Below are 22578 nucleotides of genomic sequence, written 5' to 3'. Positions count from 1 at the left end.
CTTTGTTGACGACCTTTTAATTTCTACGTCAAATGAGAAAGACTATAAAGACATAGTCAAACACCTCAACAGGGAAGTAGAGGTCAAGGAACTTGGAAAAGTGAAATACTACTTGGGAATTCAAGTTGAGAGAGAAGAGGATGGATCGTTCTTACTCAGCCAAAGGCAAAAGATAACTGAACTGATTGAAAGCATGCAGATGCAGGACGCACACCCAGTTGCGACACCGATGGCCACAGACTTCTTGAAGAATCAACAAGGTTCGAAGTTGCTGCCAAACAACACGCAATACAGGTCAGCGGTCGGCAAACTTTTGTATTTGGTTACCACATGCAGACCTGACCTGGCAAGTGCAGTGGGGATCCTAAGTAGGAAAGTAAGTTGTCCCACTGAGCATGATTGGGCTGGAGTTAAGAGGGTTGTTCGTTATCTAAAGGGAACCATGGACTGTAAATTAAAACTGCCAGCTGTCAGAGACCCTAAACTGCTTGGGTACACTGATGCGGATTGGGCTGGGGACAATAAGGATTATAAATCCACAAGTGGCTATGTTTTTATGTATGGGGACGGAGCTATTGCATGGGGCAGCTATAAACAGAAATGTGTAGCTTTATCGTCCACAGAATCTGAGTACATTGCGGCTTCGGAAGCTTGCAGAGAGATCCCCTGGCTGGATCAGCTCCTGAAGGACTTTGGCGTGCCAAGAACGGGACCTGTCAGCTTGATGGAGGACAATCAGAGCAGTATGAAGCTGACACAAAGTGAAAAGTTCCTTGCACGCACCAAACACATTGGGGTCAGGTACCACTACATACGCCAGGTGATCGAGGATGGACTTGTTGAAATGTGTTACTGCAACACTGACCAGATGACTGCAGATGTCCTAACAAAGCCCCTGCCAAGAGAGAAGTTCCAGGATCTTCGTGGCAAGCTGGGACTCTTGGGTGGTTGATTAAAGTTATTTATGTATGTTTTTGTGTATGTTGTGAATTGCCTGAGAAGGGGTTTGTGGGATGCAAAGGGTTAAGTGCAGTCAAGTCACAACAATCCCTAGATAGTCCACTTGGAGGACTGAGGAGGAGGATATGACTAAGCGTAGTTTCCTCTTCCTTCACATGCAAATGAGTTGAGGAAGTGGCAGATAAATCCTGAAGGAAACAGCCATTTTCCCTCTCTTGGACCAGACCTCTTGGACTACACACATCTTAGTGAGTCTCTCCCTCAAGGCCTCCAGCCTAGAGAGAGAGATGAGATGGAGTCTCACTTCTTATAAGTGAACTTCACAATGTATATATTACCTTTTAACTAAGCAAGTCTACCTCTTGAGTGTGCTGTACCTCGAGATGCTTGTAAGTAAACATCTTTTATACTTTTAAGAGCATTGTGTTGTGTCTTTTCTTTTAAGAGGGAAAAAGGGGAAATACCAGGAAAATACACTTTATTTTAGTGGCTTAAATCAAGCCTGCGCAAACGTTCTTCTGCTGTGTATTTTGCAAAAGGGGAATGTTTTACTCTGCTAAAGTTTTGTGCTTGCTAGCGCAAGCGGGGATAGGATATATTAAACAATATCTCCTCATCCACATTCCTGAACATTCCCACATAATTTACTGCAAATGGCAGACGATTTAAAATATACAATATATATAGGGGTGGGGCGATTTACAATCGCTTCCTACAGAATTGTGTCATGTTGTCGCTTTTGTATTTCCTTCCCAAGTTTCGATTTCAGGGTTACAAACAAAGCGCAATACAAAGCTGGAACCCCCTTACCAGGAAGAAAACCCCATCGAACTCAGCTGACCTTACTTCCGATTAAACAGAGAAGAGCGCAACCGATGGGCAAGAAGTAGGTTAAGTTTATGGGGCTTGTGGGACAACAACGTAAATCTCTCAAATACATCTTGATCGATTTAAATCCAGTTGAGACCAGCGGTGGGACGAGACCTATTGAAAACACAGAGGGCCTTACTCCGGAGTAAATGAGTTGTCACGAGCCTGATTGCTGGAAAGCCAATCCCTCTGATACTGAATTTTCACGCTCCTCATACAACTGATGGAGCGGATTGGAGCGCTTTGGCAGTGTAATCATGCGCATAAAATCTCATTGAATTCTAGGGAGTTTCCTCCCAAGCCTTTAGGCGCCAGGCAAAAACTTTCCTCTCATAACCAGACTTTTGGTCTTTAATGATCCTTTCAGAAGCGGGTGGGGTCGACTCATAGAATCGTATTGTAGAATTGGAAAGGGACCACCAGGGGCCTCTAGTCCAACCCCTCCGCAATGCAGGGTTCTTTTGCCCCACGTGAGGGCTCGAACCCAGGACTTTGAGATCAAGAGTCTCCTGCGCTACCGACTGAACCACGTTAGTATCGCAGGGGATCATATTTTCGAGTGTCTCTCTCGTTCTCTGCTACAGAATCGAACATAACCTCTACGTGGCACGCCACCAACCACATCGGAGAGATAGACTTGGTGCAATCCCTCCCTGCTGCGCTCATTTGGGGGTCTTTTCGCGCTCTCTCTGAGCCAGCCACGTCGGTGCATCACGTTGTGTGTACACTTACACATAGGATCACAGACCTTCCTCGATATAACCGACTCCTTGTAACTCTGCTGACGCACCTGCCCATCCTCCTCCTAGGATGGGGACCTTGGCTCCTTCATTCCCACGTGCAGTGTCGCTCGGTGACTCACCACAACCTGCACGAAATGCTAAGAGTCCTGCAAGAAAGTGTCTCGCTCTCGCTGCCTTTTCCAGCCCTGGTTGCGCGTGTCCTACTTAGCTCATTTCTCTTCCTCGCCAGCTCCCTCCTCCCCAAAACACGCGCGGGCGGGCCCGCCTGCCATATCCGCGCACTGCGATCCTCAGCATAACAGGTTCCTTCTGAAAAGGCTCCCTGGAGGCGCAAGCAGTGGCTGCCTGCCCGCTCCATCTTGCTCCAGGCGCTCTAATGAATAAGATCCCCTCCGGGACAGGCGATCGTTAGGAAACGTTTTTGAGAAAGGAAACGCGCAAATGGGATGTGACGCTCGACGCTCGGGTAACTGCTCTCATTTCGGAGCGTTTGGAGAGGCGCCAATCGCGGATAGTGACCCTTCAGAACCTACTCGCTTTATAACGCAGCCTTAAAGTGCACGAGACATCCGACAGACCCAGTTGTGCGTATCATATTCAATACCCAGTGGCAAAAGTCCCTCCCGCCACTCCTAATTAATCTTTCTTTAGGCTCGGATATGCGCATCCGTGATTGCGATCCACAAAACGCTTAAACCGGAGTAGCCTGGTTGGCAGCCGTGGGATTATTAGAGAGACCCAGATGGGGAGAGAACAAAAGACCACCAACCTCAGCCCCACCCTCTCAATCGACGCAATCCTCAATCGCCCGTACTATCCCAGAGCGACTGACTACAAAGGAGAGCTGCGCTTTCGTAGATACACTTGACCGCTCTTCCTGCTTGCGCAAAAAACAGAATCATTCGGAGTCACTGGGAAGACATTTCAAACTAATTTCAACCGCGCTCTCTTCCAAGAAACTCGGCTCTATAGCCTTACAGCCGTCGAATCCTTTACTTATTCCGAAGTGACTCTCCTTTCTTTCAAAGAAGAGGCTTACAAAAGAATGTTCAGGGTTGTTTACTGGTGGTTTGGCCGATTTGTGGACAGAAATACAAATGTCATACGCAAAACAGAATTTGCTATTTGCTATTTGATTGCTGCAAATCTTGAGTCTCTTAATCGTGTTAACGTTTCCCCCTGTATTTTTAATAGCCGGATCTTATGCATGTTTACGCAGAACTAAGTGCTGCTGAGTTCAATGGAAAGGACTCCTTAGGGACCGTGTTTAGGATTTCAGCCGAAGTCAATAAACGAATGGGGCCGAAACAAACATGGCTCAGCCTCAGGGCCGTAAAGCTGACGTCTTTGGGCACTGAATGAACCGATAGCTGGTTCGTTCCTGAGAACACAGACGCTCGAAATACTATAAACACAAACGCACAGGTGCACTTTCTTTTCAACAAAACAATTAGGAAGGGGACACCCATTTTACAAACAAGAAGTACTACTAAAATCAAATTTAAAATATTTAAATATTTTTCCCCAAAACTGCTCCTAAGGAATATCTATACTGTATATCTATATCATCTATATCTAATCTATATCTAATCTATCTATCTATGAGAGGGAGATGGAATAGACACTGTATCAAAAATGATTAAATTGGGGTCAGTAAATAATACCTATATATGTAGTGTGTGCGTCATACATTTAATTTATACACGGCTCAGTTTTTCAGTCACTTGACAACATAACGCTCTTAATTGCTGGTTTTTAATCGGCGATGCTTCTCTCTAGGTATCCCGGGAAAGGGCGGACGCTCTGGTCGGAACGTCGTTTGGAAGAATTTACACCCGTAGAAGGAATCGAAATAATATAATAAGGAGCGCGCGATGGAAATGATCGATAATGGCTAACAAATCATTTTGATTGGGAGGTTGTCACCCCCAAGATGTTGTGAAGCGCATCTCCCGTTACATCCTCCACACCCGGCGGGCGGAGGGAGAGCTCAGCTCCCGGTACATCCACCTAGCAGTTAAATGATGTTCTGGACGTGCTCCGACGGATTATCTGCTCGCGTTTCTTTGGGAACGTCGGTCAGAATGGGAAGCTTCGCTGCTTTCAATGCTTTCGCCAACTTCCCGTCGCCTTTAATGTCACTTTCCTTTGGGGGGAGGGGGATAACGAGAGCCCGACTCTGATCTTACAGCTGTAACTGTAAAAGCCGCGCCCTGTCGCATCGTGCCTCTTGGATTTCGCGGCGTTACACACGCGCACTATTTACGCTTTCTCCCTCTCTATACTCACGCATTATACGTAAATGTGTGTATGTGTGTGCGTGTGTGACCGACACTAGAATCCCCCGTCTGTATCGCTAGCCCTTTAATTTCCAATGTGTTTACATCGATGCCTATAAATACACCTATGTCTGTTCGGAAGAAAGCACTGAGTTCAATAGGGTTTATTCCCGGATACTGTATAAGATTGCAGTCTTAGTCGTCCCCTCCTCCATCACGTTTCTTGATTTGTTATTAAGTTAAGGCTCCGGCCAGATACAAGCTTGAGGATGAATGAATCCCTCTGAAACAAATGGGCCTTACTTTGACTGTTTGAATGGCACATTTTAAGGCGCCGCTTTTAACTGGTGTTATGGATTGCATCCAAAACGAGGCACTTTAAGGCATGAAATAATCTCATCTCCGCTGATAGATGGCAAGGTCGTAAATCAGCACGTCAAATGCTAATGCAACCAATCGTGACGTCTGTGTCTGAGTTTTCTTGGCAGGGAGTATTATTATTATTATTATTATTATTATTATTATTATTATTATTATTATTATTATTAAAAACACGATCCAGCCCTAAAAGGTACAGGGAGGGAGGAAAACCATCACCCACAATGAAAATTACACATGAAACCAGCCCATCAGAAATATGCCATAATAGAAAAGGAAAGAAACCTGAAACAAAATCAATACAAACCTCACACTCTGTGTTTGTTGATTCTGTAGGGTAGTCAAAGGCTGCAACCCTATGGACGCTTACTTGGAAGTAAGGCCCGTTGAGATATATATATATATATATATATATATATATATATATATATATATATATATATATGTGTGTGTGTGTGTGTGTGTGTGTGTGTGTGTGTGTGTGTGTGTGTGTGTGTGTGGAGGGTGGGGTGGGGTGGGGTAATCAACGGCGAGAGAATCATCTGGGTCCTGTTTATTCAGAAATGTCCTACCAGGTTCCAAGGTGGGCTTAGTCCCAGCCAGGTAAGCGTGGGTAGAATTGCAGCCCAAAGCTTATATCTCCATGGCCGTTCACCCTCTGACGTGTGTGTGTGTGTGTGTGTGTGTATGTGTGTGAGTGAGAGAGAGGGGGGCGGGGGAGAGAGAAATCTCTCCAACACACTATTAGCTCATATTTCCAGCAATCAGGTTCCAACCTCTTTTTGAACCGGGCGACAAAGTGGAGCTTAAAAGGCCTTTTGGCATTTAATCCACCTTGTGTTTATTGGGCCGCCGTCCATTTAGGAGAATGAATCAGTTCAGTGCAGCTTGGGATGCCCAGACTTGCCATCAGGGGTCAGGGCTTTGCTCCAGGCGCCAGAGCTCAATTTACCCGCTGTTTCTTGCCCTGTTGGTTCTGCCCAGACAGCCCAGATTGCTTCCCATGCCTTTCTGAGTGAATTACTTTACCCGCTGCAACCCTTCCTTTAGAGGAGCTCCTTCCGTTAAGTGGCATAACACCGCAACCCTATAGGTGCATACTCAGAAGTAAGCCTCTCTATTTTCAACGTAACTTACTCCAGCGTAAGAAAGTAGTGCCCTAGTAGAGTAAATCCGGTTTGCCTCCAGATTTGCGCTCTGGAAGTCCCTGCTAGGATTTTAAACGTGAAAGAAAGAAGGATCGGGACCTCATTTAGGGACCTGGATATGTTTAGTGATGTTATAATAATAAAAAAGAAGAAACTATTTCCCCCTTGCTGGCGCAATTTTCATTTAAAAAAAAAAAGGGAGAGGACGTCTAAAAGAAGCGACTGTACAATTCTGAGACGGCTTTTACTCTCAGTCATAAGGAAATCTGTAATTTACACTACGCCAAAAATGTGTATCTTTAATTCAAGAACCTGTTGTCACCACTGCAAGCCATCACTACATGATCTCATAAACCAAAACCAGCTAGTAGTATCTTTTCAGCCAAGAAGCTATGAGTGATCTCACCGAATAGACAGAGCTCCCCTCTTTCAGCGCAGGAATTACTGCTTGTTTGTTTCAAACGTCAGACATTGCTCCTCAGCGCAAGACAATAAATACTGAAAACCAGCCAGGTTTTTCTCCCGATTCCAAAGGCACAAAGAGACGGAGGGAGGGTGGGGGGCGCCTGAGACTTTAACCTAGAATCATTTTACATTATAACACACGAAGGTAGCTGTTACCTGTTTTAATGGCATATTTTAGCGCGATCCTGCAGTTCGACAGAATTTCTTCCAAACTCTGGGGTTGATCTGCCAAATCCCAATTATATTCCTGAAGTAGCTCGTTTGGGTAATGGAAATCAATAACTTTGGTTGATCTGTCGAAATTTGTCACCAGGTACTGGAGCAAAATGTCCATAACATCTTGTAGGAAAGACAAAGTAGCTAATTCTCCGTCCGAGGCTGGCAGAAGATCTGAAAGGATGGAAAGCGATGAAATACGACATTGATTTCATCGTTAGGTTTTGGACACTTTTTCTACTTACGGTGGACCATCGAAATTGGTCTCTTTTGTGCTAAATATTATTCAGAGGTACAGACTACTACAAAAACTACTGAAGCTTTATTTTACAAATGTTCATTTCCTGGTAATATAAATACTGTAAACAAAACTGTTACCGTAGTAAACAAAACCCCGTACTTAGAAGTTGATTTATTACTTGAAAATTGGTCCATTAAAGATCTCATTGCTCCTACTCATGTTTCTACTTATACTGGATATTTGAGCTTTTTTCTTCTTCTTCAAAAAATAAAATAAAAATAAGAGTCATCTACCATCATCTACCAAAAAGCAGATTAAATGAAAAAGAAAAATTCAGAAATCAAGGTGCAATTGTCCTCACTTTCAAAACAGTAAACAACTTTGTACTTCGTGCATGCCATGTTTTGTAATGAGTTCCCACCACTAATTTCTCCTTAATTCTGACATTTATGTCGTCAATTACCAATATGCCTCATTCCGCAGTTAAGGTTTAAAAATTAGTCGCTGTCCCTCCAAGTGGTGCTGAAACCACAATAAGGTAGTTAGGAAAAGAATCTACGGTATTAGTCTCCAATATTTTCAGACGCTGACTAATTGAGAATGTCGAACCAGCGCCTGTGATTCCGAGGAAGGCCATTTATCGGTTTTATACATTGCCACTCGGCGTAGAAGGTTTCGGAGGGATTTGATGAAGCAGAAAGATTCATATCCTGTCAATAAGCTTTTTGGCAAGTGTTTCCAGAATTAACAAGCTGATTCCAACTGCTGGATTTCCCTCTCCCCGCACACCCATTCACACATCACCACCGAACACACGCTTTAAAGTGGGATAACGACATTTATTGCCTTTAGAACCTAGAATGCTAACGACAATCAAGTGTGTCCTGACACACACACACACACACACACACACACACACACACACACACACGTATTTATGCATTGCTCAGCCTCTGCCTGATCGAAATCCTCTTGGCAAGAGGAAGCCAGGGTGGTCGCACCGAGATGTTTACCAAGCCTCTGTCAATGGCAAAGTTCCCATTGGTTTTAATGAACCAGGATTATAATGCTTTCCACAAAAAGGCTTCCTCCTTTGCAACATATACCAGCTGATCAGTGGCTTCCAAAGCATTCAGTCCGGCTGACCCCATTCTGACACCCCCACCCCACCCGTTAGGAGATGGTTACCTGATGCGTGTAAAAACGCATAATTGACATCCTCTTTCTGGCAATCGCAGGGCTTTTTATTGCAGGTGCAAGGGGCCTTCCTGGCGGCCGAGCTCGGGTCCTCCTTAGCAGCCCCCGTTTCCATGGGCTTCTCCCCATCTCCGTACAGCAAAGCTAACAAAGACACAAAGGGCGAAGCCTAAATAGCACAGCGGAGACTCAAAAGCACGGAGTGGGGGGGACCCAGCACGGTTTGTTCAAGGCAGCTCCATAGACCCATCACCGAGTCTTCAACTTACTCTGGGAAGTCCTCCTCGGATCCTTAAAGCTTATTTGGAAAAGGGAGGGTGCGCGGGGGGGGGGGTTGGGGGAGGGAATGTATTTTGTTTTGTTTTGTTTTGTTTCCTATGTAAAACGTCTCCTCCCCCGCCCTATTTTATTAAAGCTTCTTCCTGCGATTTGGGTTCCCCCATTTCCTTCTCATCGCTTACCACAGAGTTTGGTTGAAATGCCTCCTGTAAACTTCTGGGCAGCTTGACACCAAGCTTTTGCTGAGGGGGGAGAAACAAGAATATAGGATCAGACGGGTCGTTTCGTGTGGGTTCGATGAGGAAGATGGCCCCCCACGCAAGCACACATAACAGGGTCACTGCAGACCAGACATGATGCTTCCCCCTCTCCGGGGTTTGCTTAGGATTTAGCGCATGGTATATGGGTTATGTTATGGGTAATGCATGGGCTGCAATCCTGCGCACACTTAGACGGGAGAAAGCCCCAATGAAATCAGAGGGTCCTTACTTCTGCGTAAGAAGATGCTTAGGATTGAGCTGCGCGCGTATTGCTAGCTGCCCCCAAGCCCTCCATATGGGAAGAGGCGCGTTAGAATGAAGCAAACGGACAAATGCGCGCAAGCAGTCTTGGAGATGCAAAGCATATGAATCCTTCTGCAATCCAGGACACTTTCTAAGCGAAAAGCGCTCCCGTTCCCTCTCAGCGTCGCAACCTGTGTCCACCCTTCTGCCCACCCCACTCCTTCCCATTATTTAGGGCCAGTTGTGTTTTGGTGAGTCCCAGCTAGGTAGCAGCATCCTGAGAGATATTCCACGATCAAGGAATTGCCACGGAGCTGCTTTTCTCCGAGCCGGCCAGGGGCGCTCCGGGTCCCTCGCTGCGCGCAGGTGAGGCGGCCCGCTGCATCTTCTTTAGGTCCTGCCATGCTGGCGTTTTGGCCCCTCCAAATGAATCCCTTCTTAGAGGGGGCGCCTTCTCAAGGCAGGGACGGGCGCCCCCCTTGATCTTCTCAAGGCGGCCAAAGGCACGAACGATTATAAAACCAGACGACGGTAGTAGCGGTGGGGGATGAAAAAAAAAAAGTCAGGTCAGGGTCAAGCCAACCCTTCCAGGATCTGGGCTGGCAACTTTGCGCAGGAGGCAGGCAGGTGCTGAAAGATGTGTCGTGGTCTTCCTAGGGGGTGACTGAGTGAGTGAGTGAGGGCTCCTACCTGGACCGGGGTTCTCAGGGTCTCCGGATCCATCTTCAGACCCGAAGGACCAAAAACCCGCGCCGGGAGTTGCCATCTGCGGAGCTTGCGAGGAGCCGGTGAAGTGCAGCGAGCGCGCCTGGGATGTGTGTGCGAAAGACAGAGCGACGCGGGGAGGGCGGGCAAGGGAGGGGGAGGGGGAGGGAGCGCGTGTGTGTGTGTATGAATGAGCGTGTGGCGGGGTTGTGGCTGGGCGAGAGGGCCGGGCAAGGCGGGTGGCGATGGCGGCGACGACGGCGCCGGGAGAAGCAGCTGAGCGTGGCGCTCTGGCTGTGCGCTCCAGACAGACACCGGCGCTGGCTGGCTGGCTGGGTGGGGGAGACGAGCGAGCGGCTGCGCTTAGGCGCTCTCCATGGTGCTGATCCCTTCGCTTTCACAGCCAAGCGGACAGAGGAGGCGGGCAGGCGGCGGGGTGTATTTATTTGCGCTCCGCCAGATGATCGCCTCTTTAGCCCCGGGACTTGTGGCGCGGATGGTGAAGGGACGCGTTGCCTGTGCGTCTGATCACGACTCCCTTCCAGCCAGGCGGCGGAAAGGGCAGCGCTGGTCGACTCGGGCTCTGGCGACAAACGCGCTGACCCCTCGCGGAAAGAACTGCCTCGCGGGGACAGCGCAGAGGTGTAGGAGACGTGGTGGCCGAGGACTCCGGCTCGTGCGCTCAGACAAGGAATTCAGACATTCGGAAGGGAAGACATTCGAGATCGGTGCTGGGATGCTGCTTCAGGATCAGCCTGGAAAAGTGAGAGGGATCTTTCTGATCGCGGTCGGATTTCAGGCGGCTCTGTCTGGAAGTGACCTTGCCTATTGGGGAAAACACATTGGATTCCACCCTGCCTGCCGCAACAGTGTAGATGCCACAACGGATTGGCATCTGATCAAGTGGGCTTGAGACGCAAAAGCTGATGCCGTAATGGATTTATCAGTCTTTAAGGTGTGCACAAGACTCTGTTGTTTTTGCTGCAACCTGCTGCTCCTCTGGAAATGGATTCTTCAAGTCTTCTGCGTCATCGTGAAGGGGATGGGGGCTGTGGCAGAGCCGTCACCGTCACCCAACAAAAGGAGGTGCCAGGAAACAAACTCACTCACACATCACATATGCCCCAGTTATTAAAGATTCCGTGGTGAACCATAACCTTCAGAGTGTCACCACTTGTCTCTGCCTGCAAATACTCAGCAACCCACCAGAACAATCCACAAAGCAGCGACAGCTAGGAAGAAGCTAGGGGAGGTGTAAGTAGCAGCCATACTTGAGCAGTCTTTGGGCTGTGACTTTCGTACCACAGACCTTTGGGAACAATGAGTAAAGCAACTTTCTGAACTTATTTGGTTCCTGGAATATTTAACGCCATCCCACCACAGCCGTGCCCACCTAGAGAGAAACTGAGAAGAGTACAAAGTCAGCTTGCAGTGGAAGCAAAAAGTTGGATGGTTCAAACCTGGCTGGAACACATCCTTGATCTGTGATGAGGCCTGGGTGTGCATCAACCTCTGACTTTTGCATGGGTGGAATGCAGCCTATTGTATAGATATGAGAGTCGCATCTTTTATGTCCTCCACTTCTGTCTCTAGCCCCTGCTACTCTTTGGTGCTGGGTCCCCAGGAAGTTGCAGGTTCAGGGTATGTGCCCTCAGGCTGAAAAACAACCCTGGTTCAAAACAACACCCATATGGTTGGTTGTACCATGTAAGACTAGCTCTTAGGTCCCCATCTCCTAAACCATGGTTAGACCCCTGGTTCACCTTCCCTTTCTCCCTCTGTCCCCTCTTACCATGGTGACTGATCCTGAGCTCCTTCAGCCCCAACATCTTCTCTGGGAGATGGACAAAAGTGCACCAGACAGAAGAACTATGAAGGCTTCCCATTAATTATATTCATTTTCTTGAATTCCATGTCAGGTTCTGGTTCATGCCCCACCCCTGTAACCTTTACAGATGAACTGGAACTGAATACACCCCAAATAACGGGAGAAAAATGTGGTACTATGAACATTCCAGAGCAGGAATGGTTAACCTGTGGCCGTGCAGATGTTGCTGGAATACAGCGTCTCTCACCCCCTGCCACCATGGCCAATGGTCATGGATGATGGGAGCTGTAACCCAATGACATCTGTTATGCCGCCCCTGCTCTAGAAAAATGTGGAAGTATGTGAGAAGAAAAACGAAAGGCACAATACATCTTAGCTCCACTGGGCTTTGTTTCTGGAGCATCCCCAAGCAGATAAAGGCTTTCACTCAAAGATGCCCCACCGGTGGGTTGTTGGATCACAGAATTCATAGAGAGCTGATGAACTTGGCTGGCTGTGGAAGTTGGGAGCCTTATGGCACAAGGCTCCAGACAGTGTGGGGTCAGGACTGTATATTTGTATGGGCACTGTGAAATCAACAGCAGTATCATAACACAGATATAGTCAAGTGTGCTCTCCATATAATCTAGTACTGCTTAGGTCTCTTTGTAAAAGAGAGCGAGAGAGAGATTGAGAGGGAGAGAGAGAAATTGATAACCTTTCTTTCTTGCCTCCTGCCTGCCCTTATTCTCCCAAAGTAGCTTTTGGCTCAGCATGTCACTAAACAGGTGGTACGAAGAGGGACCTCAGCTGGCTGACTGAAGAACACATTTGTGAGTTAATGAACTGCAGAGACAAATGTATTAGTCTCTCCAGCAAGCTATGCTGGAGGCATTAAGGACCATCTCTGGGGTGACTGCAAGCCAGTGAGCTACTCATGGCAAACACACCAGGTCCCTTTTTCAGGGTATCAGTTTCCAAAACTTATACATTTATTTTGGGCTCTTGTTTTGAGCTGGAAATAAGAGTCACCATGGAATCAGAGGAATCTGTTTGACAATGCCCTGTAATGTTCTGTAAAACTTGTGAATATCGAAAGCATGAGCACATTCCTTCAAAATCAAGGGCCTCTTGAAGCTATTGCTCAGTTCTCCACTTTACCAGTAAGACTAATCAACAGCCTCAAAGCAGAGGGTCCTTTCATTTATGAACCATACCAGGTTCATGGAGATTGGCTGTGGAATACAGTAGATGATTTCAGGAGCGGCAAAAAGTTAAGAATGCATATGAAACAAGGGTGCAGGCTCCAGACAGTGTGGATGCTAACATGCTGTTGGTTTAGTTATCTGAATATCTGAAGTTAGGGGACAAACCCCCTCCCCCATGGAGACACCTCTCAGGGAAGGCAGATTGATCTCTGATTTCTCCTCCTCCTCCCTTCGGCGATCACTCATAGCTGAGTAAGATTGTCTTCCATAAACACGGTTTTAACAATGAGTCCGTAAGTGGCTGTGGAGGCCAATTCTGGACCCACACATCCTTCCACAGTGGGGACATTGGTTTCTGGGCAGGAGTTGATCACGGTGTGGATTACCAAGCGTGCCTTCCTCTTAGCACGTTTCTCCCTTGCATTCTGAGTTTGAGTGTCTTCAAAGTCCATGACACCTTTGGTAAAGGCTGTTCTCCAACTGGAGCGCTCGCAGGCCAGTGTTTCCCAGTTGCCGGTGTTTATACTACATTTCTTAGATTTGCCTTGAGACAGTCTTTAAACCTCTTTTGCTGACCACCAGCATTACGCTTTCCATTTTTAAGTTCGGAATAGAGTAGTTGCTTTGGAAGATGATAATCAGGCATCAGCACAACATGACCGGTCCAACGAAGTTGATGTTGAAGAATCATTGCTTTAACACTGGTGATCTTTGCTTCATCCAGTACACTGATATTAGTTCGCCTGTCTTCCCAAGTGATGTGTAAGATTTTTCGGAGACACCACTGATGGAATCTTTCGAGAAGTTGGAGATGGTGTTTGTAAGTGGTCCATGTTTCACAAGCATACAGTACAGTAAGGATGGTAGTACAATAGCTTTGTAAACAAGCATTTTGGTTTCCCTGCGAATGTCCCAGTCCTCAAACACTCTGCACTTCATTCGGGAGAAAGCCGCACTCGCAGAGCTCAGGCGATGCTGGATTTGCAGGGCATCAATAGCACACATTCCACCTTCCTGTATCCTGAAGCTAGTTTAAGCCTTGTGTTCAATGAAGCAGGCAGTCTTTTGGTTTCCTTTTAAAACTGCCTGGATGGGGAAACAAGACTCGTGTTTATGAAAGGGCAAGTTTGGCTTGAGTTTGTTTCCAGTTGACAAGCACATAAAAGTAAAAGAGGAACATGGGCTTCAATGCAAGAGAATCTTGTACATTCTCCTCCCCAATAGATTTATCTTTCACTGGAAGTAAACCAAACATTGCTTGGACTGAGGTTCCCACTTAAACGGTCATTTATTGGCCATTTTTCATATTTGTGTTTATTTAGCAATTTTTTAAAAAATACTAATGGGCATGACTGAACAAGTCATACAGGAATAAAAGACATCTATACAAACATAAAAAACTGCAAATAAAACATATTCCGACTTCAGGGTGCTTTAAAATCCTCATTTCACTCATTGCCACAGCAGTCCTGCAATCCTCCAGCACATGCTGGCAGGGGTTAATAGGAGTTAAAGTCCAAAACATCTGGAGGGGGCCAGATTGGCAAAGGTTGATCTAGGTCATTAATATTCCCCAGTTGACAGTTAGGGAACAGGAGCAAAGGGAGATCGTAGCTTCCTAAAAGCCATCTCCTGAGTTTGTCTCTGGCTGACTGTGGCTCAGTTGCCCCCCCTTTTTTGTAGAAGTATGAAACAGAACCTACATTTTAAGAGGGATTTTCAGTTTCATCAATTGAAAACCCCTCCTTCCAACAACTTTCAAATGTATGCTGTAAAAGAAAGACAAAACACCCACTCACACACATACCAATGGAATGGAAAGTGAAGAGCTGCTTTTAAAATGCCTAAAGAGTGGCAGAAGGGCTTGCTGGCATCACACACCTCAAGTAGCTGCTGAGAAAACACCTGGTTTGAAAATGGGAGTCACTCTCTCTTCCCCTCTGTGCAGAGAACCTACCAATCAATTATAAATCACTGGTGCAGAAACTGGAATGCTAGCAGCATCCAATATTTCCATTTGTTTCAAAGTAGGTGAAATTATTGAAGAATCTGTTTCTCTCTCTTCCGCCCAAAGTAACCAGCAGGAAATAAACCAATTCCTATTTCCCTAATCATTGTGAATCCCAACAAAGAGTAATGGTTTTCAGGAGAATCTGGATCTACACCAAATGGATTAGAAGCGAGAAAAAGCAGGAACACTTGTCTACCTACAACCCATAACAAACTGAATGGTGTTTTGCCTTCTTCCCACGAAATCCTTCTGGCAGAATTTTGCTATCAAGCACACTATGCATTTCCTGTCTTTTTGGGTATGAATGGGCACTCAGTATGCTGAAAGCTGGTCCAAATTGTTTCCTTGTTAAATTGTACCAGATGTTCATGGTTTGCTTTCTGTTTATGTATTTGCGTGAATTGAAATAGCTCCATTTTAACAATAAGTAATGTGCCTGAGAGTTTCAAAGGTCAGCAGACAAGAAAACAAACCTAGTCTAAAGGAAGACCCACATTTGACTTTACACTGTAGAAAAATGATAGGGGAGAAAAAGAGAAGAGGACAATGATTTGCTTTTTCAGTTATCTAGACTTTTTAATAAGTTACAGCATACTAATAAAATAATTTTTCACACATTTACATTTTCTTTTCTTTTTTTTAAAAAACCCCCCACCTAACAAATTACTCTGTAAACCCTGACATCTTTCCCTGTAACGCGCTACAATATTGTGTGTCCACAAACGTAAGCACACAGTTGATTTAAAATGCCAGAGAGAATTGCGGGACGGGGGGAGAGATTAAAAAGAAAAAGGACACAGTATAAAACCATACAAAAAAAAGGGAGGAGAAGCTTATGCTGATGAAAACCAAACAGCAGCAGCAGCAGTTAATACTGCTGGATAAGGCGCCGGCGCTGAGAGGTCTTCCGTAACAATTTTTGATAGTCATAAGGATTATCCTTGCTTTTGTTCTCTTCCACTGGAGTCTCCGTGACCCTTGGCCTAGGAAGAAGGGAAACAGAAGTGCTTTTGCATTAAGAAATCAACACATTTACTTTGGAAAACTTTGCTAATCAACTACTTAACCTTGACCTTTGGCAATAAAGCAAACCGAACCCTCACCCCTCTCCTCCCTGCAGCTGTTTCACTCTCCCTCTCCCTCCCAGCCCCCTTTTGCAGCAGGTGGAAACTGCACAAATGTATGCAGTGAGGGGGGGACATCACTTAAAAGCTGGGAACTAAAGCAGGGTGCAGTGAAAATGTTGAATTGGCAGGGAATGATCCTCTTGGTACGATTCAGCAGCTGTGTCATCTGCCTTCTTAGCCCCAACTATGCTAAACCATAAGAAATGTAAGACTTTATGGATCAGATCCAGGTGCTCTTGGAGGAAACCAAGATATTAGAGAGCACCTCTCACCATATATTTCTTTCTATTTATTTTATTTAGACCATTTCTGTACTGCTTAATATATAAAAAAATATCTCTAAGCAGTGGGCAGAAATCTAAATCAACAAAAGACAACTTAAACAACAAGAAATGCTACAAAAACCATAGTTACAGTACACTCACACACATTTCTAATAAATATAGACCAGTATCAATTCATTCATGGGGCGCGGGTGGCGCTGTGGGTTAAACCACAGAGCCTAGGGCTTGCCGATAAGAAGGTCGGCTGTTCGAATCCCCATGACGGGGTGAGCTCCCGTTGCTTGGTCCCAGCTCCTGCCAACCTAGCAGTTCGAAAGCACGTCAAAGTGCAAGTAGATAAATAGGTACCGCTCCAGCGGGAAGGTAAACGGCGTTTCCGTGTGCTGCTCTGGTTCGCCAGAAGTGGCTTAGTCATGCTGGCCACATGACCTGGAAGCTGTACACTGGCTCCCTCGGCCAATAAAGCGAGATGAGCGCCGCAATCCCAGAGTCAGTCACGACTGGACCTAATGGTCAGGGGTCCCTTTACCTTTACCTTTATCAATTCATTCTCTTTCTGATACACTTCCCTTCTTGGCCTTCTGGCAATCAGTCAGGACTCAACCGATCCACTCTGGCTCTCACCCAGGGCCCAAACTCACAATTCATCCACAAAACCTCACATAGAAGAGGGACTCTGGATACTGCTGACATCATCCTAACAACTCACTTTCGGCTTGCTTTGTATCCACACCTAATGATGACTGAGCTAATCTCGGAGCACCATACTCCAGGTCCCTCCCCCTCCCCTCTCTCTCACTGTGAATGGGGCCTTTTCAAGTGACTGTCCTATGGACATGCATTTATTTTTCTTCACCTCTGAGCTCCAGTTCAAGAGCCTAAGGCTTCTTGGTTCAAGAAGGCCTTTGGATAGGCTGAAAGAGAGCACTAGAAAGGCCTGGCTCCTGCTGTGAACATGGCTTGTGGCTTGTGCCACTGTGACTTTTGATTAAGGATGTCAGAGAACTCTGATGAAAACAGGAATGGAAAAGGCCAATGTTTGCTTATTCGTTCCATGGCCAGAATAGAAATCAATCCAGTGAATGCAATTGGTATTCACTGTTGCTTTCAGTTCACAAATGATACGTAATTTATTACTTTTATCTCCCATGTTGCACTGTGATTCCTTTGCATGGAAATGATTGGGGTGGAATAATGTAATTAATTAAAAAAGTTATATAATTCTGCCACAGCAGAGAGCAAGATGAATAATTTAGCTTTCGGCATAAGATGAACTGCAATGGAAGAGGAACAGCGCTGCATGCTATGAATTTAGGACAGAATGGAAAACAAGGCTTTCTTACACCCCTCCTTTCAATCATGCAGTCTGTTTACATGGATGCAAGACCCGAATGTACAAAGGTGCAAAGGACTGCAGCCTGGGTTTACCTTTTTATATTGATTTTTGCTGTATTAAGTATGGTTCAAGACCAGTTAAGCGGAGCTTAGACCTCACTGAAATAAAGGGAACAGTTGAAGCCTGTTGATGCTAATGGGAACTCATTATGCAATCCATATCTACAAGTGTCTTTGAATAACATTGTGATGAGCTAACTTGTGTGTACCTCAGAAAAACAGGATGGGAATATTTTAGATAAAATACAATATACACGTTTGTAAATTAAGCAGTCTGTAGTTCCTTCTTCTTGATAATCTGCATGATCCAGTTACAGCTAAGCAGCTAAACTACTGATTTCACCGGAAGACTTGAGGAAAGATGCAACACTATCTCATTTATTTCAGCGGAATTTTAAAGGGTTGGGCAATTGTTTGGTATAACTTACCCTTCACTAACGCTTATTGTTCCAGTTCTGGGCTCTGTTGGCGGTGTCTTTTCTCGTGTGCAGATATTACTATCATTTGAGATCAAATCAGTGGATGAAAATTCTTGGTAATAGGGATCTTCCACATCTAGTATTTTGCCCAGACTAAAACAAAACAAAAAACAAAAAAACAAACAATATGGTAAATTCCTATTCTGTGTCATCTTATACAGTCAAAAGACATTCCGCAATGGAAATGTCATAACTTGGAATATGCAGAGATGGTAAAATTGATGGCACTGATAAAAGATACACATTTAGAATCTTTTAAAGAAGGCTGGAAACCATTTCTAGTCTATATAAAAAAATATTTCCCATATGTGAAGACCACAGTGGGGTTTGAAGTGTAAGAAAATAGCAGAATATATTAAGAAACGTGTTAGAGAGGATGAAATTAGATAAGACGGAACCTTAAGATGCAATTGTATGTAATTTGGGTTATAAACATCGAAGTCTCTAGTTTTGTGAAATTGGAATATAATATGATTGTTGAGAAACAAATGTAACTTTCTATATGGAAAAGAGAAGAAATTATTATTATAAGAATACAATGGAAATGTCATACCTTGGTTGGAATATATCTGCAAAGCAACAGCGGAGTACAACAAAAGACAGCTAGAAAAACGCTTTTCAATATAAAAGTATGTAAAGCTGCAGTCATTATTTTTTATCAGCTACTTAAAGAGCCACATCGCATACCTTATATGGTCTACAAAGTATTCATTCAAAAATCTGCAGTGGGATAATATGCATGTTTATTGATGCTGGGGGAGGGGCATCATGTTTTTAAAAGGCTTTGAAAGCCCGTTTGTGAGCATCTACTTTTAATTATATCCATACAATTTTTAATTTGGGAGGGGGAAGCAGAATCTACTATTAATGAAGAAATGGATCTCTTTGTGTCCATAGCGAAAATGGGCAGGAACAAGACTTAGAGCGATCTGTCTGCCATCTCTGCGTTGAACAGTCAAACATCCTTATGATGGAAATATGTTTTTCTACCAGATATCCTCTAATGATCATCTTCTAACAACATTGAAAGGCTGGGCAAACTTCTACATCCTGCAGAAGGTCTGATCCAGTAAAAGCATATCACATTAATTTACTCATTCTGTATGTAACACTTTTCTGGGACATACATATAGAAATTAGTATCTGTGGGAAATGGAGCTGAGGTCATTATTCTGTCTTTGTGCATTGCTAGGTTTTATTAGAAAGCACTCCATAAATTATATCGTGTCTAAAAAATGTAGTCCTTGCGTTCCAGACAGATGCAATGGGAATCCTCAGAATTCTGAATAAAAATTGCTCCCCCAAGTCTTACTGCAGGATAGAAAAGCAAAACCCTGGTCATTTAAAACATCCACTGCTGTGCCCAGGGATGCGGTCTTTTGGAAGGTATACAGGAAATCTGCACTGGGCGTACTTCAGCGCTGTACCAAGACTGAAAGGCTCTACAATTATTGGGCAATTTTCCGCAATGCTACTCTTACTGATATAATTAGGGCTGTATTAGAACTCCCTTTATAAGCCCCTGTTTCTAAGGATTTATGCATTTAACACCAAAATGCACTCCACTTTGCAATTTCGTAGGCAAGGCTTCTGCTAAGCCAAGGCTGCAAGGCATTGAAATTCAGCATTTTGCGGTATCAGTGAAAATGTGACATTATCAGAGGCACGTCAGGCTCAGAAATGAATGAATGCCTTAGGCTGATCAATAAGGAGCACAGAGATAATCACCATCTACAGTATATGTTTAACTGTTTCAGCACAGGGCCGGAGAGCACTTATAAAATAAAAGAATTCGATTCGTGTACAGCACCTCCTGCCACAATCCATGCCACTGATTTCAATTTTATTTTCTGCAAACTATTGGTAGATCTTGGTGGATGGTACTGGAGATCACAGCAAACTGAAAGGCATGCTGGTGTTTGCAGAGTTAGGTGAGCCCTTCAATTGGCTGTCTCATGGGGCTGCAAGGGGGTGATGTGAGGGCTTCAGTCAGTCTGACGGCGAAGAGACCACACTACATGTTACATACCCCCCAACATTTCTCCAATGAAAATAGGGATGCCCTAAGGAAAAGTGGGATGTTCTGGGATCAAATCAGAAACCAGGACGGCTTCTGTAAAACTGGGTCTGTCCCTGGAAATTGGGACACTTGGAGGGTCTGTGTAAGAAAGCCCACTTGGATGAAGCCAAAGGTCTTGTCTGCTCAAGCATCTTGTTCTCACAGTGGCCAGCCAGATGTCTATTGGGAAGCTTGTAAGCAGGACATGACTGCAACTATAACTTGTGATTCTCAGCAACAGGTATTCAGAGGCATACCACCTCCAACACCACTAAACACTGGAGTTTCATGACAGGAATCCCTAATGTGACATGCTTCTTCAAAGGCAGCCTTGAGGAGTATGGCTGATGGCAGTGGGGTAAGGAGAAAAAGACCCAACTTTCCCCCCTGGTGCCTTTGCTGTGGGTCAAATCCCCTGCCCCTCCGAAATGCTATTAGCTTTAGAGGAGAAAATGCAACACATGTAAGATAGATAGATAGATAGATAGATAGATAGATAGATAGATAGATAGATAGATAGATAGATAGATACGGTAGATAGATAGATAGATACGGTAGATAGATACGGTAGATAGATAGATAATTTATTACGGTCGGAGACCAGCTTATCAACACGGATAAAGATTGTAAATGAAAGTATGCCCATTTAAGGATCATCAATATTTGTTTGAGTTGAGCATTTACTTTGATTTTTTTTTAAAGTAACCTAATTTACAGATAGGTGTGTGATGCCACAGTGAAACTGTGATTTTTTAATTTTATTTTAAACACTGATAGGCCACCTTTGAGCGTCAAAACACTCTCGGGGAGGGGGGGGGTTCCATAGAATATATTAACAGTGGTAACAGCAACATCAAAAGAACCCCCCACTCCAAAACTGTGATAACCACTAACGGAATCAGCCATGATACTGAGAAGCATTCACCTCAGTAAAATACTAAACTCCTATAAATATTACAGCTAAAACCAATTCAATTCAGCAACCCAATAAAAACTATTTAAGCAAACGCAACAGAGAACAAATGAGTCGTTAAGGCTTTCCCAAAGGCCTGCACCTCGGTCATGACTAGATTATGCTTGTCCACCCTTATCCCCCACAATTTTTTTAAAATTGGTTTCCTGTTCACATCTTTCACAATCTCCCTGGGACAAGTAGATGGGATACATAAATAAACCAATGTTCAGAATTCAATAACAAATCTTGTCCTAATCAAAAGGCAAGAATTCGGCCCTGCAAATATTTATCTTCAGCAATGATAATGTAACAACATTCCTTTCCTTAAATATCAATTAACAATCCCCCCTTGTTGTCACACCAACATACAATTGTGTCTTTCTGAAGTAACAAGAAAAGCTACCTGTTTTTTCTTGGTTTCCGCTTTTCATCCTGGACTGATTTCTGAAAGCACAAATTTTGGAGTGGTTATAACTATGATCATATAGTCTGTACAAATGTTAATATATGGTCCTTTTCTGTGACCCAATGATGTGCATCATGGCCTCATCCCTCCCCCTCTGCCAACCACTCCTTCTCCTCCTTCAGGTTACAGACTCTTCCATGCCAATCCTGAAACTTGAGGCAGTTCTCTGTGATTTCATTTTTTAAAAAAAAACTGATTTAAGATTCACAGATGGCTTGACCTAACCCTCCATCCCAACCCCACTGTCTATATTTCAGAGATGTCTTTTTTTTTTGTAAGCTCACAGTGGTGAAACACTGAAGCATGCAAATGCAGTGGTATTTGAGAAGATGTACCTGGTGAAACATCCATTCTTGGACAATTGTAATGTCCTTTTATCCTCAAAAGCTTTTAAACCATCACTATTATTACTTTTGTGCAATATATTTCTTAACCACTGTGTGCTGAAGAATCTGGCTTTGGATGCTATACTAAGACAAACCATGGCTTAGCTCAGTGCGGTGCAGAGGCAAAATGATTTGGGTGGAGTGAAGCAGCTGTGATGTCTTGTCCAGGAGCAGCATGCTAAGCCATGGTTTGGGCTTAATGTGACACACAAACCATGCCATTGTAACAGACATGGAGCATGTCCACCTCTCTCACTCTCTCTCTCCCTATTATCTCATAGGGTATGATGTGACATCTCATGCCCTTGGCTTACATCATTGTCTCCCAGTGGTGTGGAGGAGAAAAAAACAGGGCAAGAATGCTGCAGCATCATGCATTTATCATCACAGATGTGTGAGAAAGAGGGAGCAAAGATA

The 22578-nt window shown here is 44.7% G+C and overlaps 2 protein-coding genes across 2 annotated transcripts in view; both read right to left on the bottom strand.

The window, feature by feature from the left end:
- The window catches only part of GAD2 (glutamate decarboxylase 2), a 36402-nt gene extending 26357 nt beyond the window's left edge, over positions 1-10045 (bottom strand). The window contains exons 1-4 of the mRNA XM_035129291.2: positions 9970-10045; positions 8959-9018; positions 8489-8641; positions 7000-7233 (exon numbers count right to left, since the gene is read on the bottom strand). Of these exons, the coding sequence (XP_034985182.1) occupies positions 7000-7233; positions 8489-8641; positions 8959-9018; positions 9970-10045 (523 nt within the window). The remainder of the gene's footprint in view (positions 1-6999; positions 7234-8488; positions 8642-8958; positions 9019-9969) is intronic.
- A 5609-nt stretch (positions 10046-15654) lies between these two features.
- The window catches only part of MYO3A (myosin IIIA), a 116468-nt gene continuing 109544 nt past the window's right edge, over positions 15655-22578 (bottom strand). The window contains exons 35-37 of the mRNA XM_035129373.2: positions 21713-21753; positions 18245-18388; positions 15655-15993 (exon numbers count right to left, since the gene is read on the bottom strand). Coding sequence (XP_034985264.2) covers positions 15879-15993; positions 18245-18388; positions 21713-21753 — 300 coding nt within the window. The 3' untranslated portion in view covers positions 15655-15878. The remainder of the gene's footprint in view (positions 15994-18244; positions 18389-21712; positions 21754-22578) is intronic.

This window comes from Zootoca vivipara, chromosome 12, assembly GCF_963506605.1.
Source record: "Zootoca vivipara chromosome 12, rZooViv1.1, whole genome shotgun sequence".
In the NCBI taxonomy this organism is placed as follows: Eukaryota; Metazoa; Chordata; class Lepidosauria; order Squamata; family Lacertidae; genus Zootoca; species Zootoca vivipara.
This window is presented reverse-complemented; position numbering and strand designations above follow the sequence as displayed.